Source organism: Hirsutella rhossiliensis (genome assembly GCF_020360975.1).
Source record: "Hirsutella rhossiliensis strain HR02 chromosome Unknown scaffold00010, whole genome shotgun sequence".
In the NCBI taxonomy this organism is placed as follows: Eukaryota; Fungi; Ascomycota; class Sordariomycetes; order Hypocreales; family Ophiocordycipitaceae; genus Hirsutella; species Hirsutella rhossiliensis.
Genome location: NW_025408676.1, coordinates 2,359,173 through 2,384,345, shown reverse-complemented (window position 1 = coordinate 2,384,345; position 25,173 = coordinate 2,359,173). Strand labels below are relative to the sequence as shown.

General features: G+C 52.7%; 6 protein-coding genes across 6 annotated transcripts; 4 read left to right on the top strand and 2 right to left on the bottom strand.

The window, feature by feature from the left end:
- Window positions 1-1,239: 1,239 nt before the first annotated feature.
- HRG_08641 (reverse transcriptase (RNA-dependent DNA polymerase) domain-containing protein) lies at window positions 1,240-3,828 on the top strand (the record flags this gene model as incomplete). Its single annotated transcript, XM_044867112.1, has 8 exons — window positions 1,240-1,865; window positions 1,925-1,962; window positions 2,040-2,251; window positions 2,318-2,828; window positions 2,895-2,909; window positions 2,976-3,207; window positions 3,298-3,396; window positions 3,471-3,828. The coding sequence occupies 8 exons, from the start codon at window positions 1,240-1,242 to the stop codon at window positions 3,826-3,828; spliced, it is 2,091 nt and encodes a 696-aa protein (XP_044717999.1).
- A 2,579-nt stretch (window positions 3,829-6,407) lies between these two features.
- Window positions 6,408-6,692, top strand: HRG_08640 (uncharacterized protein; the record flags this gene model as incomplete). Its single annotated transcript, XM_044867111.1, has 1 exon — window positions 6,408-6,692. One exon carries the CDS (start codon window positions 6,408-6,410, stop codon window positions 6,690-6,692), a length of 285 nt encoding a protein of 94 aa, XP_044717998.1.
- A 38-nt stretch (window positions 6,693-6,730) lies between these two features.
- On the bottom strand, window positions 6,731-7,395 carry HRG_08639 (uncharacterized protein; the record flags this gene model as incomplete). The annotated part of the gene is made up of 3 exons (XM_044867110.1): window positions 6,731-6,917; window positions 6,971-7,266; window positions 7,315-7,395. 3 exons carry the CDS (start codon window positions 7,393-7,395, stop codon window positions 6,731-6,733), a joined length of 564 nt encoding a protein of 187 aa, XP_044717997.1.
- A 2,209-nt stretch (window positions 7,396-9,604) lies between these two features.
- HRG_08638 (DDE superfamily endonuclease domain-containing protein) lies at window positions 9,605-10,566 on the top strand (the record flags this gene model as incomplete). Its single annotated transcript, XM_044867109.1, has 4 exons — window positions 9,605-9,629; window positions 9,700-10,052; window positions 10,288-10,352; window positions 10,509-10,566. 4 exons carry the CDS (start codon window positions 9,605-9,607, stop codon window positions 10,564-10,566), a joined length of 501 nt encoding a protein of 166 aa, XP_044717996.1.
- Window positions 10,567-19,970: 9,404 nt separating this feature from the next.
- On the top strand, window positions 19,971-20,417 carry HRG_08637 (integrase core domain-containing protein; the record flags this gene model as incomplete). Its single annotated transcript, XM_044867108.1, has 1 exon — window positions 19,971-20,417. One exon carries the CDS (start codon window positions 19,971-19,973, stop codon window positions 20,415-20,417), a length of 447 nt encoding a protein of 148 aa, XP_044717995.1.
- Window positions 20,418-21,032: 615 nt separating this feature from the next.
- On the bottom strand, window positions 21,033-21,820 carry HRG_08636 (transposase-like protein; the record flags this gene model as incomplete). The annotated part of the gene is made up of 2 exons (XM_044867107.1): window positions 21,033-21,754; window positions 21,796-21,820. 2 exons carry the CDS (start codon window positions 21,818-21,820, stop codon window positions 21,033-21,035), a joined length of 747 nt encoding a protein of 248 aa, XP_044717994.1.
- Between the last annotated feature and the right edge of the window lie 3,353 nt (window positions 21,821-25,173).

Below are 25,173 nucleotides of genomic sequence, written 5' to 3'. Positions count from 1 at the left end.
ACCACGGTATAGTAAATGCAGGTATTTTGAACACAATGCCCGGACGTGTAATAGATAGACAGTTCTGAATTGACTTGCTTGTTTGTCTCTTGGAATCAATTGCCGTCTGTTGTGTTCGGTTGGTCGTGACGTGAGGTGCGGGTCGCGTCGGTGGGAAATTTTTGAGCGGGTAGGGGGTGTGACCGGGTGTCACGAAAAATCAAGCCACCTGTTGTTCAGGTGACATGTTCAATTGAACATCAAATCTGCTTCGCGACACACCCCCTCAGGGATCACGGGCTAGCCTGGGATTCCTGAGACCACTCGCTTTAGCTCTGGGCCTTCTCTGCCTTGTGCCATTCGGGCTACTCTGCGACAGTGCCTCGGGCTCTGGCTATGGCATTACACAGGTGCAGGTCTCGAACACTGACTCCGTCGGGGTGCGCGCTAGCCTAGGTGGTCGTGCGCAGTTACCGGAAGTTCCAGGAGGGGTTAGCCCCTCCTCCCGGGCTCATAACTGTCACGAAAAATCAAGCCACCTGTTGTTCAGGTGACATGTTCAATTGAACATCAAATCTGCTTCGCGACACCGGGAAGGGGCTGGATTACGTTAAGTTAACTAAGTTAACTAACTACACGGGTCCGTACAAGCCACGGGTCCCTGCTGAGTCAGTACCGTCCACGGTAAATTTTCCTGCCTCTCGCTACAGGCTAATCGTGCCCGCCCCCACTTTATTGGGATTCGCTTTGTGCTACCCTTTTAATGGGCAACATTGCCTCCATGGCGTAGTGGTGACACGTCTGGAGTCTCTGCTCTGCAGAGAGGTCGGTTCGAAACCGGCTGGAGGCACCCCTGGGTGAACAGGGTACACCGGGTTCCCGCTCGTCATCAGGGCCAACGTCATGAGAGAACACCAGTTCACAACGTCAAGTTCAAAGGAAGAACCGAAAACAAAAAAAAAAGTTAATTGCAACAGAAGAATACGTCAAGTACAATCGGCGTACCAACCACCATCAATTACTAACACAACCAGCTTCAACTTCGACAAATCACGCTTCAGTTGCTGAGAATAGGATGCTGAACACTTGGAGAAATTGACCTTCAAGCAGGTCTGTCATGAAGCGAACAGTGGAACGGTTGGCGCAGCGTAAGATGATCTGTGGGGCTTGAGGTGTCATGCATCAGTGTATCGAACCGTCAATAGCCAGAGCGTCTAGGCCCTATAGGAAGTATCCTCCGGGCGAAATAAATCCATACCAATGGGCAACATTGTGGTTTTGGCGGGGACTTCAACCGCCACGACCTCCTCTGGGGCGGAGATGAAGTGTCAGCGAGCAGACAGGGAGGGCCAGCCCATCATTGACCTGATGGACGACTTTGGTCTTAGCAGCCTTCTCCCGAGAGGAACGAAAACGTGGCAAAGGTCGGACGAGGAGAGCACCATCGACTTGGTGCTGGCATCGGCGGAACTGGCGGACGAGTTGACATCCTGCGTGATTCATCCAACAGAGCACGGATCAGACCATAGAGCGATCCAGACGACCTTCGACATTCGAGTGCCGGAGCGTACCTTTCCGCAGCGCCTGATGCTCAAGAACGCGCCGTGGATCGCCATCGCAACCAGGGTCGAGGACGAGCTTCGGCCTCTTCCGTGGACTGTGGGGGTGCAGACGCAGGCGGATCAGCTCATGCGGGTGGTCACCAAGGCGCTTCGAGATCTGACTCCTCGAGCCCAGCCGCCGTCATACGCGAAGCGATGGTGGACAAAGGACCTGACGCGACTCCGTCGGACGTACACGTATTGGCGCAATCAAGCAAGGGCGCAGCGAAGAGCCGGTCAATCGCGTCCGGATCTGGAGCAGCGCGCCAAGGAGGCTGCGAAGGAGTACCACGACAATTTGCGGAGACAAAAGAAGGCCCATTGGGATGACTTCGTCATCGAAGGAGCAACATCTGGAGGGCTGCCAAGTATCTGAAGCCTGGTACGGAGATGACGGATGACAAGGTGCCCCGCTGAAGAGAGCCGACGGTTCGATCACCGAAAGCAAGGGCGAGCAAGCCGAGGAACTCCTGAGCACCTTCTTTCCGCCTCTGCCAACGAGGATCGAGCCGGAGGGTGAACGTCCGCAGAGAGAAGAAATAGCCATGCCAGACCTCACCTTGCAAGAGATTGAGGAGAAGGTGATGGCGGCGAAGCCCTGGAAAGCGCCTGGTGAGGATGGCCTTCCTGCGATCGTGTGGAAGAAGCTCTGGCACGTGGTCAAGCACCGGGTGTGGACGCTCTTCAGCTCATCGCTCCGAGAGGGCGTCGTGCCTCATCAATGGCGAACGGCCAAGATCATCCCTCTGAGGAAACCAGATAAAGGAGACTACACCCTGGCCAAGGCGTGGCGACCGATTTCTCTCCTGTCGACGCTTGGCAAGATTCTGGAGGCAGTCGTCGCGGAACGTATCAGCTATGCAGTCGAGGCTCAAGGGCTTTTGCCCGCGAACCACTTTGGTGCACGGAAGCGCAGGTCCGCAGATCAAGCACTCGTGCTTCTGCAGGAGCGAATCTACAAGGCCTGGAGAACGGGCAGAGTGCTCAGCCTCATCAGCTTTGACGTCAAAGGCGCATACAACGGAGTGTGCAAAGAGCGAATGCTCGAAAGGATGAAAGCCCGAGGCATCCCGAGTCGACTGGTCAATTGGATAGACGCATTCTGCTCGGGACGGACCGCGTCGGTGGTTGTCAACGGGCACACATCCGAGCAACAAACCCTGCCGCAGGCCGGCCTACCCCAGGGATCTCCTCTGTCGCCAGTGGCTTTTCTTTTCTTCAACGCAGACCTGGTGCAAAGACGGATCAGTAATAACGGTGGCTCCATCGCCTTCGTGGACGATTACTCTGCCTGGGTCACGGGGCCAACGGCAGAGTCAAACAGAGATGGTATCCAGTCGATTATCGATGATGCGCTTGATTGGGAGAAGCGCAGCGGCGCCACATTTGAAGCAGAGAAGACATCCTTCATCCACTTCACACGCATCGCGGAGCGTGACAGCGACCTGCCTCTCATCATCAAAGGAAACGATGTCAAGCCGAAGAGCAACGTGAAGCTGTTGGGAGTCATCATGGACAAAGCGCTTCGCTTCAAGGAACACATCGCCAGAGCGGCCGCCAAGGGGCTGGCCGCGGCCATGTGTTTGAAACGACTGAAGATGGCTTCGCCACGGATGGCGAGGCAACTGTTCGTCGCGACCGTGGCGCCAGCCATGGACTATGCCTCAAACGTGTGGTCGCACGCGTGCGGGGTGAAAGAAGCGGTGTGGATTGGCAGGGCCCAGCGAATCGGAGCCCAGGCTGTCACGGGAGGCTTCCGCACGGTGGCAACGGCAGTGGCCGAGGCCGAGGCCGGCGTGCAATCGTTCCGAGAACGGCATGCTCAAGCGGCAGCGAAATTCTGGATAAGGATGCGGACGCTCCGAAGACGCATCCTCTGACATCGTTGAGGCTCAAACTGAACAGGAGGTATGCGTCGCCAATGCAGAAGCTCGCCTCGGCGATGGGAAGAATAGATACCAAGCGCCTGGAAGTCATCCACGAGTTCGCACTGGCGCCGTGGGACGAACGAGTGCAGGCAACGGATGAGACAGACCGAGTGGAGGTGCTGAAGTCGGATGACCCGGAGGACATCACTATTGCGACGTCCAGCTCGCAAAGGAAAGGCAAGGTCGGGTTGGGAGGCGTCGTTCGGGATGCTTCCCGCGACAGCGTAGACGAAGTGCTGGCCAGCTACTCCGTCACTCTCGGCTCCAGTGATGAGAGAATGCCTACACAGCAGGACTCGAGGCAATCGCCACGGCTCTGAGGTGTGTACCTCTCGGTCTTCATGACCGAGATCTCACGGTTGTGACGAGCAACCGCTCTGTCCTGCAAGTCATCGGGCGGCCACGGCAACAGTCTGGTCAGTGCACGATACGGGCGATATACGGATCTGTTGAGTATCTGGCGAAAAGAGGCTGCAGAGTCAGACTTCGTTGGGTGCCTGCAAAGAATGAGGAGTTCACCCTTGGGCCACTGGCCAAAATGCAAGCGAAAAGAGCGACGCGAGACGAGTGCATCGCCGAACCAGCAACGTTTCAAGCAAGATCAACGACGTTACGACTGCTGCTCAACGAAAACGCTCGCGTTCGTCAGATCCCGGAAGGGTTGGAAAGCACTCAAAGCGCATCGATAAGGCATTGCCGGGCAAGCACACCCGCAAGTTGTACGACGAGCTAACAAGAAAGGAATCCGAAGTGTTGATACAACTTCGAACTGGCAAATCGCGGCTGAATAGCTACCTCTGCAAAATCGGGGCGGTGGAATCGGATGAGTGCACTTGTGGGCAGTCTGCAGAAACAGTGGAGCATTTCCTCTTTCGATGCAGAAGATGGACGGTACAACGAGAGACCATGCTGCGATATGCGCGCGGAAAGGTGGGAGACTTGTCTTTCTTCCTAGGAGGCAAGGCAGAGTCAGACGACGACAAGTGGCAACCTGATATTGGGGCTGTGCGTGCGACGATACAGTTCGCATTGGCGACAAAACGCTTCAGTATGGACCGTTAACGGGCCATGTACTGATCAAGAACAACCATACTAACACAACAGCCTTCAACTTGGCAGACCGCGCTTCAGTCGCTGAAGGTAGGACGCTGAACACTTGGAGAAACTGACCTTCAAGCAGGCCTGTCATGTCACAGCGAACGAGGCTGGAAACAGATGGAAAGAAGCGTTGGGCTTTAGGTGAGGAGAAACCATGTATAGTAGGTACGTAGCTTAGCGTAGTGGCTCTATGGGGGAACCCTCCGGGCGCAATACAAAATAATAATAATAATAATAATGGGCAACATTTGCACCTCTCCTATGACCTTCTGTGTGGCACTTGTTGCATGTCGGTAGTCTTGCTCTAAGGGCTCGTCCTGCTGCTTGGCTAGCTGCTCTTCTGGCTGTTCCTCTGGCTGTTCCTCTGGCTGTTCGTCTTTCCGCTCGTCTTGCTCTTGCTCTTTTGGCTCGTGATTATGCTGACAGATGAATTAGTAAAATACGAAGCGGTAATCTGTCGGCTGTCGTGCGTTCCAGACGCGCTCACCTACAAGATGATGCCCGCCTGCACTTCACGGTCTCTCCTTCCCCGCCGCAATCAGGGCATATGATTCCCTTGACCACGCCATGACCGGCGCATGTGGAACATTTGGACATTTTCGTTTTCGGCACAGGCAGTTGTAAGCAGATGCGAGTCAAGGCGAGTCAAATAGTTCTTAGCAAGGATATCAAAAGGGTGAATGCTTCCCGACATGAGAGGTGGAGAAACCTAAAGGCGGGAAATTTGTCAGCTCGCTACCTCAGCAAATTGCTTATTGGCCACAAGGGCAACATGTGATACCCGTATCCTCCACTTAATTTTCTGCCCAGCTGACTGTCTTGCCATTTCGTCCTCCAAAATTGACGAGAACATGTCGGATGAGATCTATCAGCAGCGACAATGTCAGATTTGCTTGGGCTGCTTTCCAACAAACAGGAGCTACGCACCCATATTGAAGGATATCGAGTAAGTTATCTCTAGCCGTTTCACTGGCCGTGCTGATCTTTCTCCAGTCTAAGGAAAGCTTTCTATCAGCCGAGATCGCCAAATGTCGAGCCCACTCAAGTCAGCTCATCGATAGCTACGATACGCCATGTGATGGAAATGATGGCAACGATAATGGGAATGGCGATAACTGCGACGGAGAGGACGATGACGGTGAAGTAGCATATGCAGCGACGAACATCGCATGGTCGCGATCACACTACTGCCCCTACAAAGACTGCAGGCGAAACGAGCCCTTCGACAAAAGAAAAGACTTCGGCGGCACTTTGCAACACGTAACACTCGTTCCATTTTCTGGATAGGCGGATTGCTAATACTCCAAGCGCAGACGTTCGGTGCGAAGAAGTATGCGTGTATTGCTTCCGAGTTTTCACCAGGGCGAGTCAGTACATTGGGCATGCAAGCAGCCATAGAGATGGGCATGAGGCAAAGATTCGTATACAGCCCAGATCTGCGATGGGCTCCGTAAACGGGTCGATGATGAGCTGCGTCCTTTACTTGCAGGATCTCGGCATCCATCAAAAAGAGGGGAAAATAGGACCAAGAAACGATCTTTGGATGTCGCAAACATGGAATTGAGCCCGACGACTTCGAGGGCTCAAAGGACCAGGACAAGAGCAGAAACTAACAGCGTCGATGAGAAAATTAGGAACTCATTGCCACCAGCTCCTTTCCATGACCTCATAGGTATGGAACTCTTTCCGGAATTTTCCTCGCCAGCGTTCTAACGTCCAACAAGGCACGGGCCGTGGCCACGTCCTCAACTCCATGCAATCAGTCACCACTCTTAGGCCATCGGCTAGCTGTGATGAGGCCATGGCTATCGGTGGCGACTTTGCAAATATTCCAGTGCCGACCTTGTACCGGACTTCGCAACTTCTGGACCAACCGTATGAAGACTATAGCGCTCCCGTCTTCTGGAACATGACCTTTCCGCCAAACCATACGGCGCAGCAATACCAGGGGGGGTTGGATCAAGTTCATACAGACATCATGACTTCACCTTTGCTTCCAACAGTTGATCGGTCTCGAAGTATGCAAAACAATGGTGTTGAATTCCAGGAATCACAGGATGAAGCTGCAGGGTACCAAGAGCAATAATCTTTTTTCTGTTAAGCCATGTCTTCAGAGTTCACTCCTCATTCCTCAAATGCAAAATTTACGCCGATAGTTGTGCTCTCCATTTCGGCGACCTTTTGCGCCAAGCCCGGTGACTTCGGCAGGATCATTTTAGCCCATGTCGCCAGTTCGTCCCTGGTTGTAAATGCAAACATGGTTGCGGAGCCTTGCTTGATCTCGAAAGACAGTCGAGCGTCGAGAATAACTCTAAACGAACGTCAGAACGTAAATGCCGGGGCGGCGGCGGCGGATAAACTCACAAGCCGCCATTCGAAAATTCAGTCTCTTTGCCTTCACAGCCCACTCTCCTCAAGGCAGCAGATGGTATTTCGAACAAGTCGTTTGCTGCTCGAACGGTAGGTAACGAATGCAAATGTGAACCGCTGTAGAATGCCGCTCGAGATCCCTTGCTCCACACCTGAACAAGCAGGACGCGCAAACCAGCCTTTGCGCCACCCCTCCTAAAGGAGAATATGTGACCTGGATCTCTTCTGTATCGTAGATAGAGTCCTAGGCCGGACCATTCAAAGAAAGCCTCAAGGATTGATCGAATGCGCTTATCCGAGTTAGGTAAATATCACCAGGATGTCTCGCCATTACTGACCAAGTCGTCAAGGACTTTGAGCTTGCAAAAGTCCAGGCCGTACTCCGACGACAGGGCAAAGTCTTCCTGCGCCATGGCCATTTTATGTTCCTGCTGTTCCGGGTCCAACAAGTGGTAGAAGCCATCTTCAAGAAGGAATCTCCTTGCGTCCTCAATAGAGAATGTCGTTGACGCCATAAGCAGAACTGTGCAGCAGAGGTTGATGGACAGAAAGGTCCATCGGTGCCTGAAGGTGACGGTTGTGCAACAATCGGGCTGGCGCCTAAGGCCGGGAAAAATATTTTCCGGCTATCAACTCTGGTGAATATTGAAGGGCGGGCGGAGGCCGTCATCATGGTGGGGCAGGGCGCCCTTCACTCCGACGCCCGCGAAAGGTCGAGTCAAGCTTAGGAGCAAGGTCCGAAACACCGCACGACAGCTTGAAGACCCGGCGAATAGGAAAGTGAAAAGCGCCAGAAGCACGACGCGAGCGACACTGGACGAGGCTGCGGCTAACAGCACGACCGAGCCGCGAAGGTCAGCAGCAGCGGCACTGGACAGCTGCAAATCATCCAAGAACTAAACCGACAAGTGAAGGAGACAGGCGATGAACTGAAGCACATGCGCGACAAGCTTAATGTGATCGCGAGTAGCCGATCCTCGCGAGCCACCAGACCGGTCCACGAATGTCATACGCAGATGTGGCCACACATCACCCCCGAGCCAGGCGACAAACGTCCGCACCCTTTCGTTGATTCGCACAGCACCAAGCGCCTCCACTGAGACCTTGTACTGTACTTTTGATACGTCCAGAGTCGAATATAAGGACAGAAGCAAGGCGGAAGTCGGAGAGATCCGACAGGCCATCGAAAAGAATATGCGCTTAAGGAGGGACAGTATAGCTGGCGATGTGCAGCCCTTTCTAGGCAATCGTACACCCACGACGACACCCTGTGCGGTCCCAACTATCATCCCTGCCGAGTTGACCTCGATCTCGGCATAGCGAGGATTGATCTTCCTCAGCCAAACAAGCGCACCCTCAACAACTCGCCGCCTCACGGACAGGAGACCCGATAAATCACTTGAAGTTGACTTTCCACCCCTGCCACGACACGTGCAAGAGCGGTGCAGCAGCACTTTCGTCACCAGCTGCTGCACATTGTTTGGGGACACCATGACGTGACCTTGACGTGGTTTGGCTACCTCACGGCCTGCCGCTACTCGCCCGGGATTATACGCCGTGTGGCAAATCCGTAGCACGAGTTTACCGCGATCAACTTCTCTACCAGCGCAACGCCCTTGAGCTCGTCCGGGAACAAGTGCTCATAGCCAAGGTGGCTATGAAGTTGAGGCCGCCGACAACAAGCCACCTCGGTTCAAGCATCACGTGCACTCTGCACGGACCGTTACTCACCTGTCCTTAGGGAAGCAATTCTAGCACCCTTAGGATTACAAATTGACAGCCACTGAGCCAATGCTATCTCCCTCCACTCTACTCTTGTCCGCTTGCGGTAGCACAGCATGCTAGTCTGTATTGGCCGTGTTCGCATCGCGGAATCCCTGACAAAAGCCACGTACCGTCGACGCCTTCCTTTGTGCGGCACTAGTGTGCACCTTGTCTACCCCCAGCTGAACAGGCTCTTCCTCAAGGAAACGCAAGAAGCTAGCTACTCGTCCCACAGACCCACGTAAAGTGGGTCCTCACCACCTGTCTGTGTCAACCACCTGGCTGTGTCACTTCACCGCTTCAAGCCTCTATCTTGACCTCAACAACGGCACATTATGAAGAATAAAGAGCTTACGCTTGAAAGGCGCGTAGCCGAGGCTATTAAAGCCATTGAGGCAAATCCCAATATGTCCCTTCGCGCTGCGGCTAAGGAATTTGGGGTTCCACGCGAACGACTCCGCTTGCGATTTCACGGCATCCAACCTCGCAGCGGCCATAAAGCAACGCATACGAGGCTATCGCCAGCTCAAGAGGACTCAATCGATCTGTATATCGATCGTCTTGAGCGTATAGGACTTGCGGTGCGGAAGGACTTATTACGCGATGCAGCAAATCGGGTTCTAAGCTCCACGGTCGGCCCTGATGGTACCCGCAACGAACCCTTCGACTCCCAATGCTTTGTTGGCAAAAACTGGATATCCCGTTTTATTAAACGCAAGGGATATCATATTATGAAGCAAAAAGGTACTCGATAACCAACGCAAGCTTGCCGAATCAGTCCCGCACGTTACCGAGTACCGGTACTTCAAGAAGCTCCACGAGACGATTGCCTCGTACGGGATTAACCCGGCTGATATCTGGAATATGGACGAGACGGGCTTCCGTATTGGTATTGGCAGGGACCAAGTTGTCGTCACGAAATCAAGGCGATCGCAATACTTTGGTATTGAGGAAAACAGGGGAGTCGGCAACAGCCGTTGAAGCGATTTCTGCCGATGGTCGATACATCCCTGCGTTTTTGATCCTATCCGGCAAGGTCCACCTCGAACAGTGGTACGCCATCAAGGAGCTAGATGGCGATACCCTTATTGGTGTTACGGAAACGGGATTTACGAACGATCAGCTCAATCTAGCGTGGATTCAACATTTCGATAAGCATGCAAAGAGCAAAGGTGCTTGGAGGCTATTGCTCCTTGACGGCCACGGCTCCCACCATATCCTTGACCTTATCGAGTACGCTGAAGCCCATAATATTGTGCTCTTTGCATTGCCTCCGCATCTTACGCATCTCCTTCAACCGCTTGACGTCGTGGTATTTCAGCCGTATAAACATTACCACAGTCGGGCAGTCGATTTTGCTATTCGCAGTGGTGCGAGTAAAATCACCAAGCTGGAGTTCCTCGCTATGATCCAATCAATCCGCGTCAAAGCCTTCAAGGAGTCTACAATCCTCTCGGCATTCAAAAAAACAGGAATCCACCCATTCAATCCAAAGCCAATCCTCGAGAGACTCAAAGAGAGGGTACGGGACCAGACGCCGCCGACAGAGCTACCTGCAGAGCCGTATTCATCCCCTTTTGGTACCCCCCATACCGTACGGAAGTTTGAATCAGTTGGCCAACGTCTCCTTGAGTTTGACCCAATTGATGATATTGAGAAGGAGGTCTTCGTACATAACCTTCAACGCTACGTTAAAGGTGCAATCTCCCAAGGCCACGAGTTAAAGCAAACGATGGTCGATCTGTACAATACCAAGCTTGCCGAGCAGCAACGCCAAGGCCGGAAGAAATACAAGAACCGCCACCTTCAAAGCGGTGGAGTACTGACTGTAGACGAAGGGAGGGCTATTGCGAAGTCAAAGGAAGATATTCGCATTGCAAAAGCAGAAAAGTTGGTACTGGCGAAGCAAAAGAGGGAGAAAAGGGCGATTGAGCTCGAGGAGCGACGGGCAGCCTGGGCGGCTAAGAAAGCCGAAAAAGAAGCCCAACGATCAGCTTTATAAGCTACAAAAGTCAAAAATAGGTAGACTATTGCGGCCAGTATTCAATTATCGTATGCATCAATTTTTAACTTTTTTTGCCGTTTTATTATTAAATTAAGTTGGCGTTGAAGCCGTCAAGTGACACAGCCAGGTGGTTGACACAGACAGGTGGTGAGGACCCACTTTACGTGGGTCTGTGGGACGAGTAGTCCTTCAACTTGCAGCCCCGTCGTCCTCTGCCTCCGAGTCCTGGCTCGGATACGTTTCCTCGGAGTCTGCTCTCGGCCGAAGCGGCGTGCCCTCTTCCTCCGTCCCGCAAGATTTCACCCCTGGTGACAACTTTCTCCAGAAGCAACTTGACGTGATGGCCTTGGCGTCAACCATTCAACTACATGCACTTCTCCCAGTCCATCATCTCCCTCTTTTGGCTGAATGGGTCGTAGGATAGTCCACCAACATCTTGGAGTGCTACCTTCAACGTTGCTTCCGACGACACTCATTTTCCATGCGACTCGCATGCCCGATGGATTCATTTGGCCTCATCCCGGCACTGCCGCTTCGCCTTGCGGACGGCCGATCCGTACACCCTCGACAACCCTGACAGACAGCTGGCCTCCGTCCGAGGCGGGCGTACGCGCGGCTGTGTTCTTCATCACCTTCGGTTGGAGAAGACGCAAGGGATGCTGACTCGAGTCTTGCAGCCGGAATTATATCCGGGTTATCGGCCTTCCCGCCTGGCGCGTCTGGCCCGCACCGACTGTCTGCTTGACGAATGCATCTCGGCTTGTCTGTGTGCCAATAGAAATGGGCCCCGAATGGCGATGCAACTGTGGCCGCTGTGTCTTGGTTATCATGATCCCCATCTCGCCTCTTTGTGGGCAACATGGGCCGGGCTCACGGAGTCCGCTTTGTACGACCGCGGTCAAGGGAGCATCTTCTTTTCCGATGCAAGAAATGGATGGCGGAACGCGAGATCATGCTGCAATGCGCGAGAACAAAAATCGGAAACCTGTCGTACTTTTGTGAAGGACAAGCAGTGCACGACCCGGGGGAATTGGGCGCTAGACGAGAGCAGTGAGAGCAGCGATCAAATTCCCAATCGCGACGGGAAGGCTCGACAGAGAGCAGGGGCAGCAGTCGAGGTGACTATGCAGACTGAGCAACACTAGCATCAAAAAGTTTCACACAGCGACAGACCACGCTTCAGCTGCTGAGGATAGGATGCCGAACACTTGGAGAAAGTGGCGGGCCTATCACTGACATTACGAGGTTAAGGGATGCAGAGCGTAGGAAGCGAGGAAGGGCTTGCGGGCGGTCGAGACAAAAGAGGAAGCGCAATCAGCTAGACGTCTAGGCCCTATTGGGCATAACCTTAGAGCCTCCCGGCGAATTAAAACCATCCATTTCACAGGCTGGGCTCCATCCGAACCGTTCCTCGTAATCACAGGGGCCAAGCATCCGTGGTCCAGCTCGCAGGGGTTAGAAGGGCATGTCCCCCTACCAACAAGTGTCAGGGAACATGAATGCGTGGCCCTGGCCCGGTCTAAACGCCTTCCTGAGACTTCAAATCCTGCGGCAGCTTCTAGTTGAAGCGTCGGGCGCAGAGAAAGTGGCAGCTACGGAGCAGGGTTTATAAAATGGCGCATATATGGACACAGCCATACAGTAACAACGCCAGGCCTGATCGATCCTGTACCGGGCTTGCTTGCACCCTGCACACGCTGCAGGTGACATGGCCAACGACATAGCACAGTAGTGAGACTTTAAGACCTGCGACAGATTTCAGGTGAAGTATTATTGGCTTTTCTTCGCATTGTAGGCGCAGAGAGTGTGCAGGCACCTGCGGAGCTGGATTTCTGGTATATATGGCATCGAATGGCGATAAAGTCTTCACCATTTCAAGTCTTCTAAGTCTTCTGCGACTCAACAAAGTCAAGCTACCTGCAATAAGACGATGGCATCACATCTTGTCACCCCATGCTCGATTAGGTGCGGTCACCTCAACGACACTGATCAGAAGAAGTGCAGCCATGAGGAGCCATGCCGACTTGGAGTCCACCCCCTTTCAGATCATCACCGAAAATTGCAAGAGGTGTATGCAGGACCCTCACAAAAGACTCCACCACAATTTCCACGACCTCAGAGATAAATCATCTCTTCTCCGTTACTGGTATTGTCGAAAGCTCAGTGAGGAATGAGGATAGATATTTTTGGGGGCCGTCCAGGACTCCAGGTTGGGTGTGGGAGTGGGCATTCCGGTTTTCAGGAGCATCAGCGCCGAAATGGAAATAAGTATGCACGAAGCATGGCAGGAAGAGTCCAGAAGATTTGTCAAATTGGCGAGTTGCGGTGCGAGCGCGGTTTTTATGGATGGTCAAGAACCGTGTTCTGTTGATGAGTTGGACAGCGATAAGGCCCAAGGGTAGAGCACTTTTAGAAAGGGCGATGGAGATGATTCTTGAAGAGATGGAAAAGCCGAAGGAATTGCCCAGTAACTAATTATCTTTTCCCATCTCAGAGATCTATTCTCTGTTCCTTCCCTTCCAGCCTGACAATCCTGCCTTTTCTTGACGCTCACGACCAATGGCCCCGATAAGGCCGACCAGGAGAGAGCCAAGTTCTTGGCTCTGCGTGCCAGTTCGAAACCCACCTTGCGGAATTGTCACAGCTGAGAGTCACGCTTCCGGCAGCCGCGCTGTTGCCCACGAATCCCAATGTGGAACGGACCAACGACACCTTTTGCTCGTGTCTTTGACCATCCTTGTTTGGTCCATCTCCACCAGAGAGCTCATGGTGTCGTCACGGCCCCTGGACAAGTTGCCCTCTGTACCGGTCCATGGCGTTCCAACCCTTGTCACACATAGGATATCAGCCTCCAACAGTCTGACCCCTATTCGCACAGTCCGTTTCCACATTTCCCACAGAAACTTCTAGGAGGCATCATCAACGCATCAGTGGCTTCCAGATGATCCGATCAGATGCTTCCATTCACTACCATTCCCTTCCATTCTCATATTCAGGCAGTCTATAAAGATCTCGCCTCTTTCCCACCTTAGATAGCAGAATCAAGAGTCTTCCAGTCCCTGATCTTTATGCCCACTTGCTCATCCTCCGTGCGATAGGTGAAATTCCCGAGATTCAACTATTCGGTATGGGAGGTTTAGTATGACGACTAACCAAGCTAGCGCTTTATTGATCTTTTCTTCGTCAAGGTAGCCTTTGAAGACCTGGGACTCAATCTCTGTCGCACGGCCCAGATCCCGCGCTTGCCCATAGAGTTGATCAAACCCTTCGATGATGGACGATTGAAGAGGAGATAAATTCTCTACGACATTGATGTCGTGCTTGCCCTCAAGGTGTTTTCGAAAATTGGTGGTAACCGAAGTGCTGTAGGGATCCTCCTGGGGACAATGAAGACAATACATGAGGCGGTTCCTGCCTTTGAACTCCGCTTCCCTTTTTTTAGCCAATAATATGGAAATACATGGATCCATATCCATACCTTTTCCATGCCATTCATGGAAGGCCCCCTTTCCGCTCCCTGTGCCCGATTTTTAGTCTCCCTGTGCACCTTACCGTATTAGGTAGAAGCATCGCGAATCGGCCAAGACTTGCATTTGTGTGCAACACACCAATTAGAAGGTAGTCACGGATTGTAGTCTTTGCGTTGAACATTGTGAATTTGAAGCTATTCGCACATTTCCTCCATATCTTCTAGCCGCATTACAAGCTCATACGGCTGCCGCATTGCGTGGCCTCTTTTCCACCGTGGCGAGCGTCCCCCCTTTCCTCTAACTGTAGCGTTACTTAGCTGCGAAGCCGGGAGCAGACTTGCAAATAGATAAATCATAATCAAATCAAATCAAATTAAATCAAATTAATCCAAATCAAATCAAATCAAATTGCCCCTGCGCTGAATCAAATCAAATCAAATCGCAACACCCAAATTTATTTGGATATCTGATTATTTGGATACGCCCCACAATGGCGACCTGGGCCAATAGTTTTGGGAGCCAGCCCTGCCTGGCCTAGAGTGGTCGCTAATTACGGGCAGTTGCTTTTCCAGGCCGTGTCACCAAGCTTTCTTTTGTGTTTTACCTGACACGTTTGATCGTGAAATATATCTTTGGGTGCATCTGCCATATTACGGGGGGAGATATTTGTAGCCGATGGCCAAAATGGGACAGCTCTGCACTTGACTGCTGCAATGGCGCATATGGGAGGAGTACCGAACCCTCGCGGTCGAGCAAGATACGATACCCGAGGAGCCCACAGCTGCAAGGAAGACAACGGACCTAGATGACTTCATGACCTCAATTAGGAAACTTGGCGCCCAACCTGCGCCCTCACCGTCCTCCATGCGTGACGAGTACGCAGAATGGGTGGGCAGTACCGATCCGGGCGATTGTCTTGTGGACAATCCCATCCAGTACTGGCTTCTCCGCAGACGCCAATATCCACGCCTGTCGCGAATGGCAATCGACCTCTTTTCCATTCCGGCGATGTCTTCAGAGCCGGAGAGAATATTTAGCCTTGCCGGACAGATGGCCGCAGCTCAGAGAGGCCGCCTCAAAGCGGACCTTATCAAAGCGGACCTTATAGGAGCGGCTCAATGTATTTTGTCGTGGGAAAAAAGTGGGGCTATCCAGATATCCAAATGAGATCCAAATCGATTCAAATCAAATCAAATCAAATCAGATCCATGATTTTGCTATCCAAATCAAATCAAATTGGACCCCGGATTTGATTTGATTTATCTATTTGCAAGTCTGGCCGGGAGCGGCATGAATCCTCCTTCCACTGATGCAAGGGTGCTGGAAAGAGGGGTCGAGGACCCAAGGGTTGTAAGGGGCTACGCCCCGATGTGTAGATCTGGCATGGCCAGACTAGTCACGTGCGAGCGCCACGGACACGACTCCTAAAGGGAGCGATGTAGACACGTCTCCCCTTTACACTCTTTGTAGCTCAATTTACATCAATTACGCCCAGCACCTGTGCCAACAGTGCTGACCCCGTAACATATTGAGCTACCAGTTAACAAAAGACAGGACAGACAGCAGGACAGACAGCAGGACAGACAGCAGGACAGACAGCAGGACAGACAGCAGGACAGTCAGCAGGACAGACAGCAAGACAGGCGATAGGCTAAACGACGAGACGGACGATCGATCGGACGACGAGACGGACGAACAAGATGGAGGACAATAGTAGTTATGCAGGGCACCGCGACCGGCGGCGCAACGAGCCGATGGAGGAAGGAGCAAGAGCTCTTGCAGATCTTATCTGGGATCGCGGGAGACGAAGAACTGCGGAAGATGTTCACCGGGCTAGGCCTAGCAGCGCCACCGTTGACACCCAGCCCGGGGGTGCTCAGTACCCCGGCGATCTTACCCGTCGAACCGAGGCCGGAAGCAGCCCAGGAAATGGACCGTGGCAAGAAGCGCAAGCCGATGACTTGGCCGAAGTGGAACGGTCAACCCGAGTCCTTCCACTTCTACCTCGACCGTCTGGTATTTAAGTACAATACCGACGAAGAGGAGGGCCTAAACGGCAATAACAACGTCGTGTGGTACGAGATCCTGCAGACCTTGCCGGATCAGATGATGAGGAGAGTCGAGGGTTTTTGGAGGCAAGAGAGCGCGAAGGGCAACCCAGACCCCCGGAAATTCTTCTCGCACCTAGCCCAGACGTTCGGCAGCGTGCAGCAGACAGAGAGGGCGCAGGACAGGCTGCGCACCCTCATTCAACGAGACAGCCAAGAGTTTGGGAAGTTCCTCCTGAATTCGAGGAAACATTGACCAAAGCGGGCGGCGCGAGCTGGGATAATGCTTCCAAGCTCGCATGGCTACGGAACTCGATCTCTCCTGCTCTCCGTGAGCAACTAGTCCCGGTTATCATGCCGAAGGACTACAACGAGTACATCCAACGTCTACACCCGATTGCTTGGGCGTTCGAGCACACCGCGAAGTTTAAGGCGTTGCAGAGGAAGCAGGGCTCCCGCGGGCAACGTGACCAAGGGCAGGCATCAGGCATCGGCAACATCCAGGTCGCCGGTAACGACAACACCCCGGCACCGTCAGCAACGTTACCCGCCGAGCAGAACGCACGTGACGCACGCGACCATGACGGCGACGTAATAATGACGGTTACACGCACTCAGGGGCAGGGTCAGAGAGGACGGGCGAACGGCCAGGGGTCAAGTGGAACGAGCAAGACGGTTCGCTTCCAGCCTAGGTCAGGACGGAAGCAACGGGCGAGGTGGGTATCCGAGGACGAACGGAATAAACGCCGTGACGAGGGTCGTTGTCTCCGCTGCGGCGACAACACCCATTTCATTGCCGCTTGCCCCTACTCGCCAGGACAGGACCCTAGCCGGTCGAGGGATGTAAAGTCCGCACCGCTAGGATCATGCCCTTGCTGGAAGATGATGGTAACGACTCTAGTGAGGAAGAGTCAGGACTTAGCGAGACCCCATCCTCTCGGAAATGCGTAGCCTCGAAACAAAGACGGGTCTCGAGGCCAAAGAACGGAGCAGTGGCAAAGAAGAGAAGTTCTCAGGAAAAATGGAAGTTGGTCCTACAATAATTCGAAGCATTATCAATAGGACCAATCTCTTCTCCTCACTCGTAGACGAGGGATGCCAGTGCTACGCCGCGGTTGACGAAGAAGTCGTCGAGAAGTTGGAAGTTCCTATAGTGGAAATAGCACCGCGAGCTATTACAGGAGCATCAGGGGCAATGGAAGGAGCAACGATTAGGGGCCTCGTATGGCTATCAATGGAGGTCAACGGCCACATACAGACGATCTGTGCCTACGTGGTGCCCCGATTGGAATTCCCCCTAATCCTAGGAAAACCCTGGTTATGCCACACAAAGTCGTACTCAGTGCCCCACGAGAAACGACTATGGCATGAACCTACACAAGACTGGGTAGATCACCTCGGGGAAGGAGAATATTCTGCGAAAGCCAAGGAGTTCGAAGAAGCAAAGCACGTACTAGCCAGTACCTTTGTGGGTTACTTTGAAAGGATCCGCAAGCAGGAAGGAAGAGAGGCAGCTGCCACGGCGATTTTCGCTATCAGCATGAAGGATATCGAAAGGGCGTTATCACCAAAGAAACCCATGTCAGAAGCAGAGCTACGCCGAACGATACCCCAGCGGTTCCACGATTTACTGCCTCTATTTATGAAGAAGGAAGCTGATAAGCTGAATCCTCATAAGCCAGGCATAGACCACGAAATCAGAATCAAGGAGGACCCGAATGGCCAGCAGTTACCACTACCGTATGGAGCACTATACGGTATGTCACGAGAGGAACTCCTGGTTCTTAAGAAGACTCTACGAGACCTAGTGGATAAAGGATTTATCCGTGCAAGCAGTTCAGAAGCAGCAGCTCCAGTCCTGTTTGTGAGGAAACCAGGTGGCGGGCTGCGATTCTGTTGTGACTACAGAGCGTTGAACGCAATCACTAAGTCGGACCGTTACCCCCTTCCTCTAATAGGGGACACACTTCGCAACCTAAAAGATGCGAAGTGGTTCACGAAGGTCGACGTGGTACAAGCGTTCCATAAAGTACGGGTTGCAGAAGGAGACGAGTGGAAGACAGCGTTCCGCACCCGGTACGGTCTCTTCGAATGGATGGTTACCCCGTTCGGGCTAAGTGGCGCGCCAGCAACCTTCCAGCGGTATATTAACGGTATCCTACGAGACTACCTCGACGAGTTCGCCTCTGCTTATATGGACGATATACTTATCTATTCGAGCGGGAGCAGAGAAGACCATTTCCGGAAGGTACGGTTAGTTTTAGAACGCCTCGCCGAGCATGGACTACACCTAGACCCGGAGAAATGCGAATTTGGAGTCAAGCGGATTAAGTACCTAGGATTCATTATTCACGCAGGAATTGGCATTCAGGCAGATCCCGACAAGATACGAGCAATAGTCGAGTGGGCAGTCCCCGTTACCCAGAAGGGGTTGCGCAGTTTTCTAGGATTCGTTAACTACTACCGGATATTTATACCGCAAGCCTCGGAAATAACTGCACCCCTAACAGCACTAACAGGAAAGGGGACTAAGTTCAAGTGGACGGACGAGCACGATATGGCGTTCCAGACACTAAAGACGCTATTTACGAACGCCCTATTCTTACTCAATGGGATTTCGAGAGGCCAACCTTCGTAGAAGCAGACTGTAGCGGCTGGGCGCTTGGGGCACACTTACGCAGGAAGTCGACGGACAACGCAAGCCAGTAGCGTTCCACTCGCAGAAGCTATCACCGGCTGAGCGCAACTACCCAATCCATGATAAGGAAATGCTCGCTATTATTCGTTGTCTCGAACAATGGTCAGCCGAGCTACGAAGCTGTGATAACTTCGTTATCCTTACCGACCATAAGAACCTCGAGTATTTCATGACGCGCCAACAGCTCTCGGAAAGGCAGGCACGTTGGGCTGAATATCTCTCGCGTTTTAACTTCCAGCTCCAGTACCGTCCGGGACGGAAGCAGTGGTGCCAGACGCGCTCTCTCGCCGCGAACAGGACCGACCAAACGAAGCGGATCACGAAGCACGAGATATGCAGCTTATTCCAGAAGCAGCCCTACGTACCTACGTCGGAGTAACGTCGACTCAAGCGGGAGAAGGCGAAGAAGAACACACGATTTTCCACGACCCAGAGCTACAACAATTATGGCAGCAAACGGCAAACCAGGATCCAGTCTTTACAAGCGTTTATAACGCGGTACGAAACGGATCTCGGTCCTCGACCCCAAGCTTAAGCTGAAGGTACAAGTCGCCGAGTGCTTTATTGATCCTCGGGGGCACCTACGACTACGTGGCCGCTTATGGGTGCCAGGCGCACCGATCACGACAGAAGCAGCAGCCAAGGCAGCACCGCTAGAGCAGGAGTCGCTAAACGAATTACGGGGCTCCTTAATCCAGAAGGTTCATGACTCCCATGTAGTAGGCCACCCGGGACGGAAGGGACGATAGAAGCCGTATCCAGGGACTTCTACTGGCCGCTAATGCAACAGCATATCCGACGTTTCTTGCGTAACTGCGATGTCTGCGGCCGTACGAAGATATGGCGCGAGCATAAAGGGTCTACTTAGACCGCTACCCGTACCGGACCGCTTCTTCCGCCAGATACAGATGGACTTTATTACGGACCTCCCCTTGCGAACGGTAACCGCTGCCTCTGGGTTATCAAGGACCGGCTAAGTAAGGAAGTTATACTCGAACCGATGCCAACGATGGAAGCGGAAGCATGTGCAGAGCGTTTTCTATGGTGCTTCGCCCGCTACCACTGGTGGCCCGACGCTATAACGAGCGATAGGGGCTCGAATTGGGTAGGCCGCTTTTGGAGGCACATGTGCAAGTTACTGGGGATCGACCAGCAGCTAAGCACGGCGTACCACCCCCAAACCGACGGAGGCCCTGAGAGGATGAACCAAGAAGTACAGGCATACCTCCGCGCCGTGATTAACCAGAACCAGAACGACTGGGATAAGTGGGTTCCCGCGGCTCAGATGGCGTTAAACGGTCGGGTCAATACCTCTATAGGGATGTCCCCATTCTTCGCTATACACGGCTATGAGCCGAAGTCACCAGTTCCCCTCGTTACGGAAGCATATGCGGAAGAGTATCCTCAGCATTCGCCAGAAACCAGGGCAAAGAAATTTGTTACCCAGTGTTGCTAATAATATAAACAATACGTATATTGGCAATATGGACCCCTCGCAATATTATTGTATTGTCAAGAGGTGCGTATTGTATTGCGCAATATGGCATTGGTCCATATTGTATTGTATTGCCAGTGACCAAATATATTGCCAGTAAAACAATATATCCCGTATATCCCACGTGACCCTCATTATTCAACCGTCGTTGCTGAAATATCGTCACCCTGAAAATCCTGTATCCCAAACCATGACTTCAAGCACTCCAATGCCTGAATTACATCACTCCCAAGTCGATTTCGACGGTCTGTGATGGTTATTTTTGCCCCAGAGAAGAGTCTTTCGGGCTCAGCAGACATTGCGGGAATTGACAGTATATCCACCGCCATTTTGCTCAGGTATGGGTAGTTCTTTTGCTGTGTTTCCTCCAGCCACCATGCGAGGGCGCTTGTGAACCCATAAACCCGTTCAGACTTACAATATCGCTCGTACTCGTCTGTGATAAGTGCTGGTTGTAGGTGCTTGTTTCTCCAATTCAAGAACTCGTTCGTGGTCGTCAACGGAACCTCAGATAGAGAAGGCGGCTCCACAGGTTTATAATCATCCCACAGTGTCTCCATCAGCTTCTTTGACGAGTCAGCCCTCCTTCTTCCAGTTTTCGTGTATGTAGTGCCATTTATGCGAAGGGTGAAGCACAATCGCAGCGACGTAGGCAGGCGATTCGTCAGTAAGACAATAGTACTTATCCATCTTCGCCCAGCCCGAGTTATACATTGGTGCCATAATCGGATCGTCGATATGTGCCTCTTTTCCTGCTTCGAATTGCGCCAATACGAAGTCCATAGCCAAGAGAACATTGTCAAGAGTTGCAAACGATGACTCAAGGGCCTTTGTCGTCATTTTAAGCTTCTCCAAGAAAGACTTGATCTTCTCGAGGATGACCCACTCCTCGGGAGAGCTCGTCTCCGGCACAATCTCCTTCCACCCATTTGTTGAAATATCCCTCGACTGCGCCTCTAAGATGCAAGGCCGCTCGTAGCATGGTGTACCACGAACTCCACCTCGTGTCATTATCTCGCGCAAGCTTGCGATTATGGCTGATGGCCAGAAACTTTTGGCGACGCTGAACACTACTTTGGACGAAAACCACGAAGTTGTGGAGCTTGCCAAGGGGACCCTTTTCCGCCACGCCTCGATCTCTTTTAGTGTCACATTATGCCCATCACGTTCGTCGTCTTTGAGCTTCTCATTATCGGTAACGAAGAGGAAAGCTTTGGCGGCAAGGTTGATAATGTGACCTTGGCAGCGGAGTCGGTGAGATTTGGGATCGTATCGAATGTCATATCGACGTAGAAGGCCTGTAAATGTTAGGGCCAGTCAGAAAAACAGTGCGCCGTACTTACCAAGGAAAGAGATCTCATCATTGTATCGTTATTGCCTGCATTGTCCATCACAAAATATCCAAGGTTGGAAGCAAACCCCAGTCATCAACCACTTCCAAAATTGCCCTTGCCAGGTGATATCCGTCGTGCTCACTGTCGATGTCTTTCAAAGCCAAGACATGGTGTTCCAACTGACTGTCTTCTGCAACGTAATGAGCAACTACGCCTAAGATGGCCAAAGAGTTGGGGGAAGTCCATAGGTCGCAGCTGATATGAATTTTTGACTTTGCTGACTGGATGCGCTGCTTGACCTTCTCCTTCTGACCTTCGTACTGCCGCATAATCCATTTCTTGATGGTCTCGTGTGTATCTGGAAGCCAAGTATCGATATCGGCGTTGAGGTAGGCTAAGAATGCTCGGAATTCTGGGCATTCCACAAGCCTAAATGGGAGAGAACAGGACGTAATAAACCTTACGTATAAAGCTTCGAGCTGGTCTGGGTCGATCGAGTCTCCGGATTGATCGTTGAGCCGACGGCGTTTTCGGGGATGTTCTTTGGCCGTAACACGAGCTATCTCGAGAATAGTTCGTATATTCGTGACTTTGGCAGTTCGTGGCGCGCCTTTGGGAGGCCGTGACCGTCAGGAGGAGGATCCGTAAGGTGCTTGGCTGGGGCCGCAGTTCCACCGGAACAGCAATACGTTTTGTCACAGTGTTTGCAGCGCCATTCTTCTTTTCCGGTCCGCTGATTGTAGTATTTCGTCTCTATGTCCTCGTCTGGCATATGAGAAAAGACCCATGATGTTCTTGGCTTGGCCGAAGGGTTTATGGAGGCCGTGCGAGGTTGCGACGATTGGCATTCAGTGGTTTGGGTCTCATCTGGATCATGCAACCGTGGGCTGGAAATCTCCGAGTATTCGTCTGATATTGACGAATCCCGTCGCGGCGATGTTTGAACAAAAGGCAGGCGTTGTTGAGGCATCGAGATTGCTTGTAAGTCCTGGGGTGGGAAAGCGGGGTTGAGGAGGAAAACAGTGTTTGGACGGCGAGCCGCTACCCTGTAGGTCTGGATTTATACATACATTTACGCGTTTCCGTGCGCCAATAGGAAACTTTTACGTCCTGGAGGTCCGCCAGACGAAAAACAATACATAGAACATGCTTATATTTACGCGTGTTTTTTGACGCGTCATCATATTGGCGCGAATTGGGGAACGGAAAGGCGAATGACTACCAACCAATACAAACAATACAAGCCATATATTGCCAGTATGGAAGGCGCTATATTGTATCGTCACAATATGACGGCGAGCATATTGTATTGGTACAATATGAGAAATCGCGTATTGTATTGTATATACTGCAGTATACTACTTTATTGTCATATTATTAGCAACACTGTTGTTACCAAACTACAACAGATTACGGACCTCTGCCAAGCATCAATGGCGACAGCTACGCAGCAACAAGAACGCTTCGCTAACAGACGACGGAACGCGGCAGAACGCTTCGAAGTAGGCGATAAGGTTTGGCTTGACTTACGGAACTACGCGTCAGAGCGACCTAAGAAGAAGTTCGACTGGCTGCACGCTAAGTATACGATAAGCAAGGTACTCGACCCGTACACGGTTGAACTAGCAGACCTCCCGAGGGGCTGCTATAATAGGTTCCACGTCGACCAACTCCGGAGAGCGGGGACGGACCCAATGCCTGGTCAGCAACGCACAGACGCTCAACCCCATCTATCCAAGTAGACGGGAGGCTCACCAAGTAGTAGAGGAAATACTATGCGCTAGGTGGAAGAGAACCGGCCGCGGCCGTAGGCGGAAGTCCTTGTACGCTGGCAAGGTTGGCAAGACCCGACCTGGACCTCTTTAGACAATATGCAACAGACAGCGGCCTTGGATAAGTACGAACAGAGATACGGCCCGGCTCTCGAAAACGAGGGACCATACCAGCACCGACGAGTGGCAACGGAAGCACAGCCGGCCCAAATCCAGGGGCAAGTCGAAGGAATACAACCACAGCTGCAGATACAGGGCAAGAGAATACGCGGACCACTACGGGCTAGGACTAATGGCGACGCCCCGTCGATAGTAACGGCACCAGACCCTATAGACGACGGCCCTACGATCGTTGTAGGGGACCAGGGACAGGAAAAGGGCACCAGCGCCAGAGAGGAGTAGGGGCTAATGTAAGGGCTACGCCCCGATGTGTAGATCTGGCATGGCCAGACTAGTCACGTGCGAGCGCCACGGACACGACTCCTAAAGGGAGCGATGTAGACACGTCTCCCCTTTACACTCTTTGTAGCTCAATTTACATCAATTACGCCCAGCACCTGTGCCAACAGATGTTATCTGCTGTCGAACCGAGATGCAAGCTATCTGAGAATATAGGATATGGTATTGCTATATCAGACCAGGTACGCTCTCTAGGTGCTATTGCAAGTCGAAGTATGAAGTTGTCGGCCGACAACTGCACCCGACGTGCAAGAGACGAGGGTGGACGGAGGTTCGTAGAGACTATGTTCCGTGATGAGTACTACTCCGAGCTCGTGTTGGACCTGATGAATAGAATGACCTCATGGACGGAGTACTGTGAAGCACGTGCGAGCGCCACGGACACGACTCCTAAAGGAGCGATGTAGACACGTCTCCCCTTTACACTCTTTGTAGCTCAATTTACATCAATTACGCCCAGCACCTGTGCCAACAGTGCTGACCCCGTAACAAGGGTAAAGAGACGAGGGCGCTCGCGATGCCCCCGTTGAGACCCTCCTTGAGGCGGCGGCCGCGGCGGCTCGTGATATTCGAAGGCGGAGGTAGCCGCCGCAAGTTGGGTGGCAGACTCTGAGCGCCGGAAAGTCTGCGGCTGCTGGTATGAGGTCGGCTGTGTAGGCTTTTGACGGATCACGATGTCGGCTTGTGGCGTTGACGTTGCTTGTGGTGTTGACACCGGCCACGAAGCTATAGCCGGCCCAATGCCAAGGTAGTTGCCAATAGCCTCAAGCCGCGAAAGCACTGTCTGCAAGACTGGCTGCCGCTGTTGCTGTTGCCCGCGAGGCTGTGGCTGTTGCGAAGCTGGTGGGGTAGCTGCTGCTGCTGCTGCTGACGAGGCCACAGGTGTAGTTACAGCGGCTGTTGCAACGGCTGCAGTCGTGGCCACAGGTGCAAAGGCTATGGATAATGGCTCTGGCTGGTCTGCGGCGCCGGGCAATGACTCGAGGATCGCGAATTCGTCTGTATGGGTCTGTGACGGCAAGATCCTGCCGTAGAAGCCAGTGGTTGTCCCACAAGTTCAAGGGCAAGGGTCTTGTAGCTATAGCTTTGCGGCTAGTCCCCTCCCCTTGGACCTGGAGGTACGAGGCGATAATATGCTTGCAGGGCAGCCCG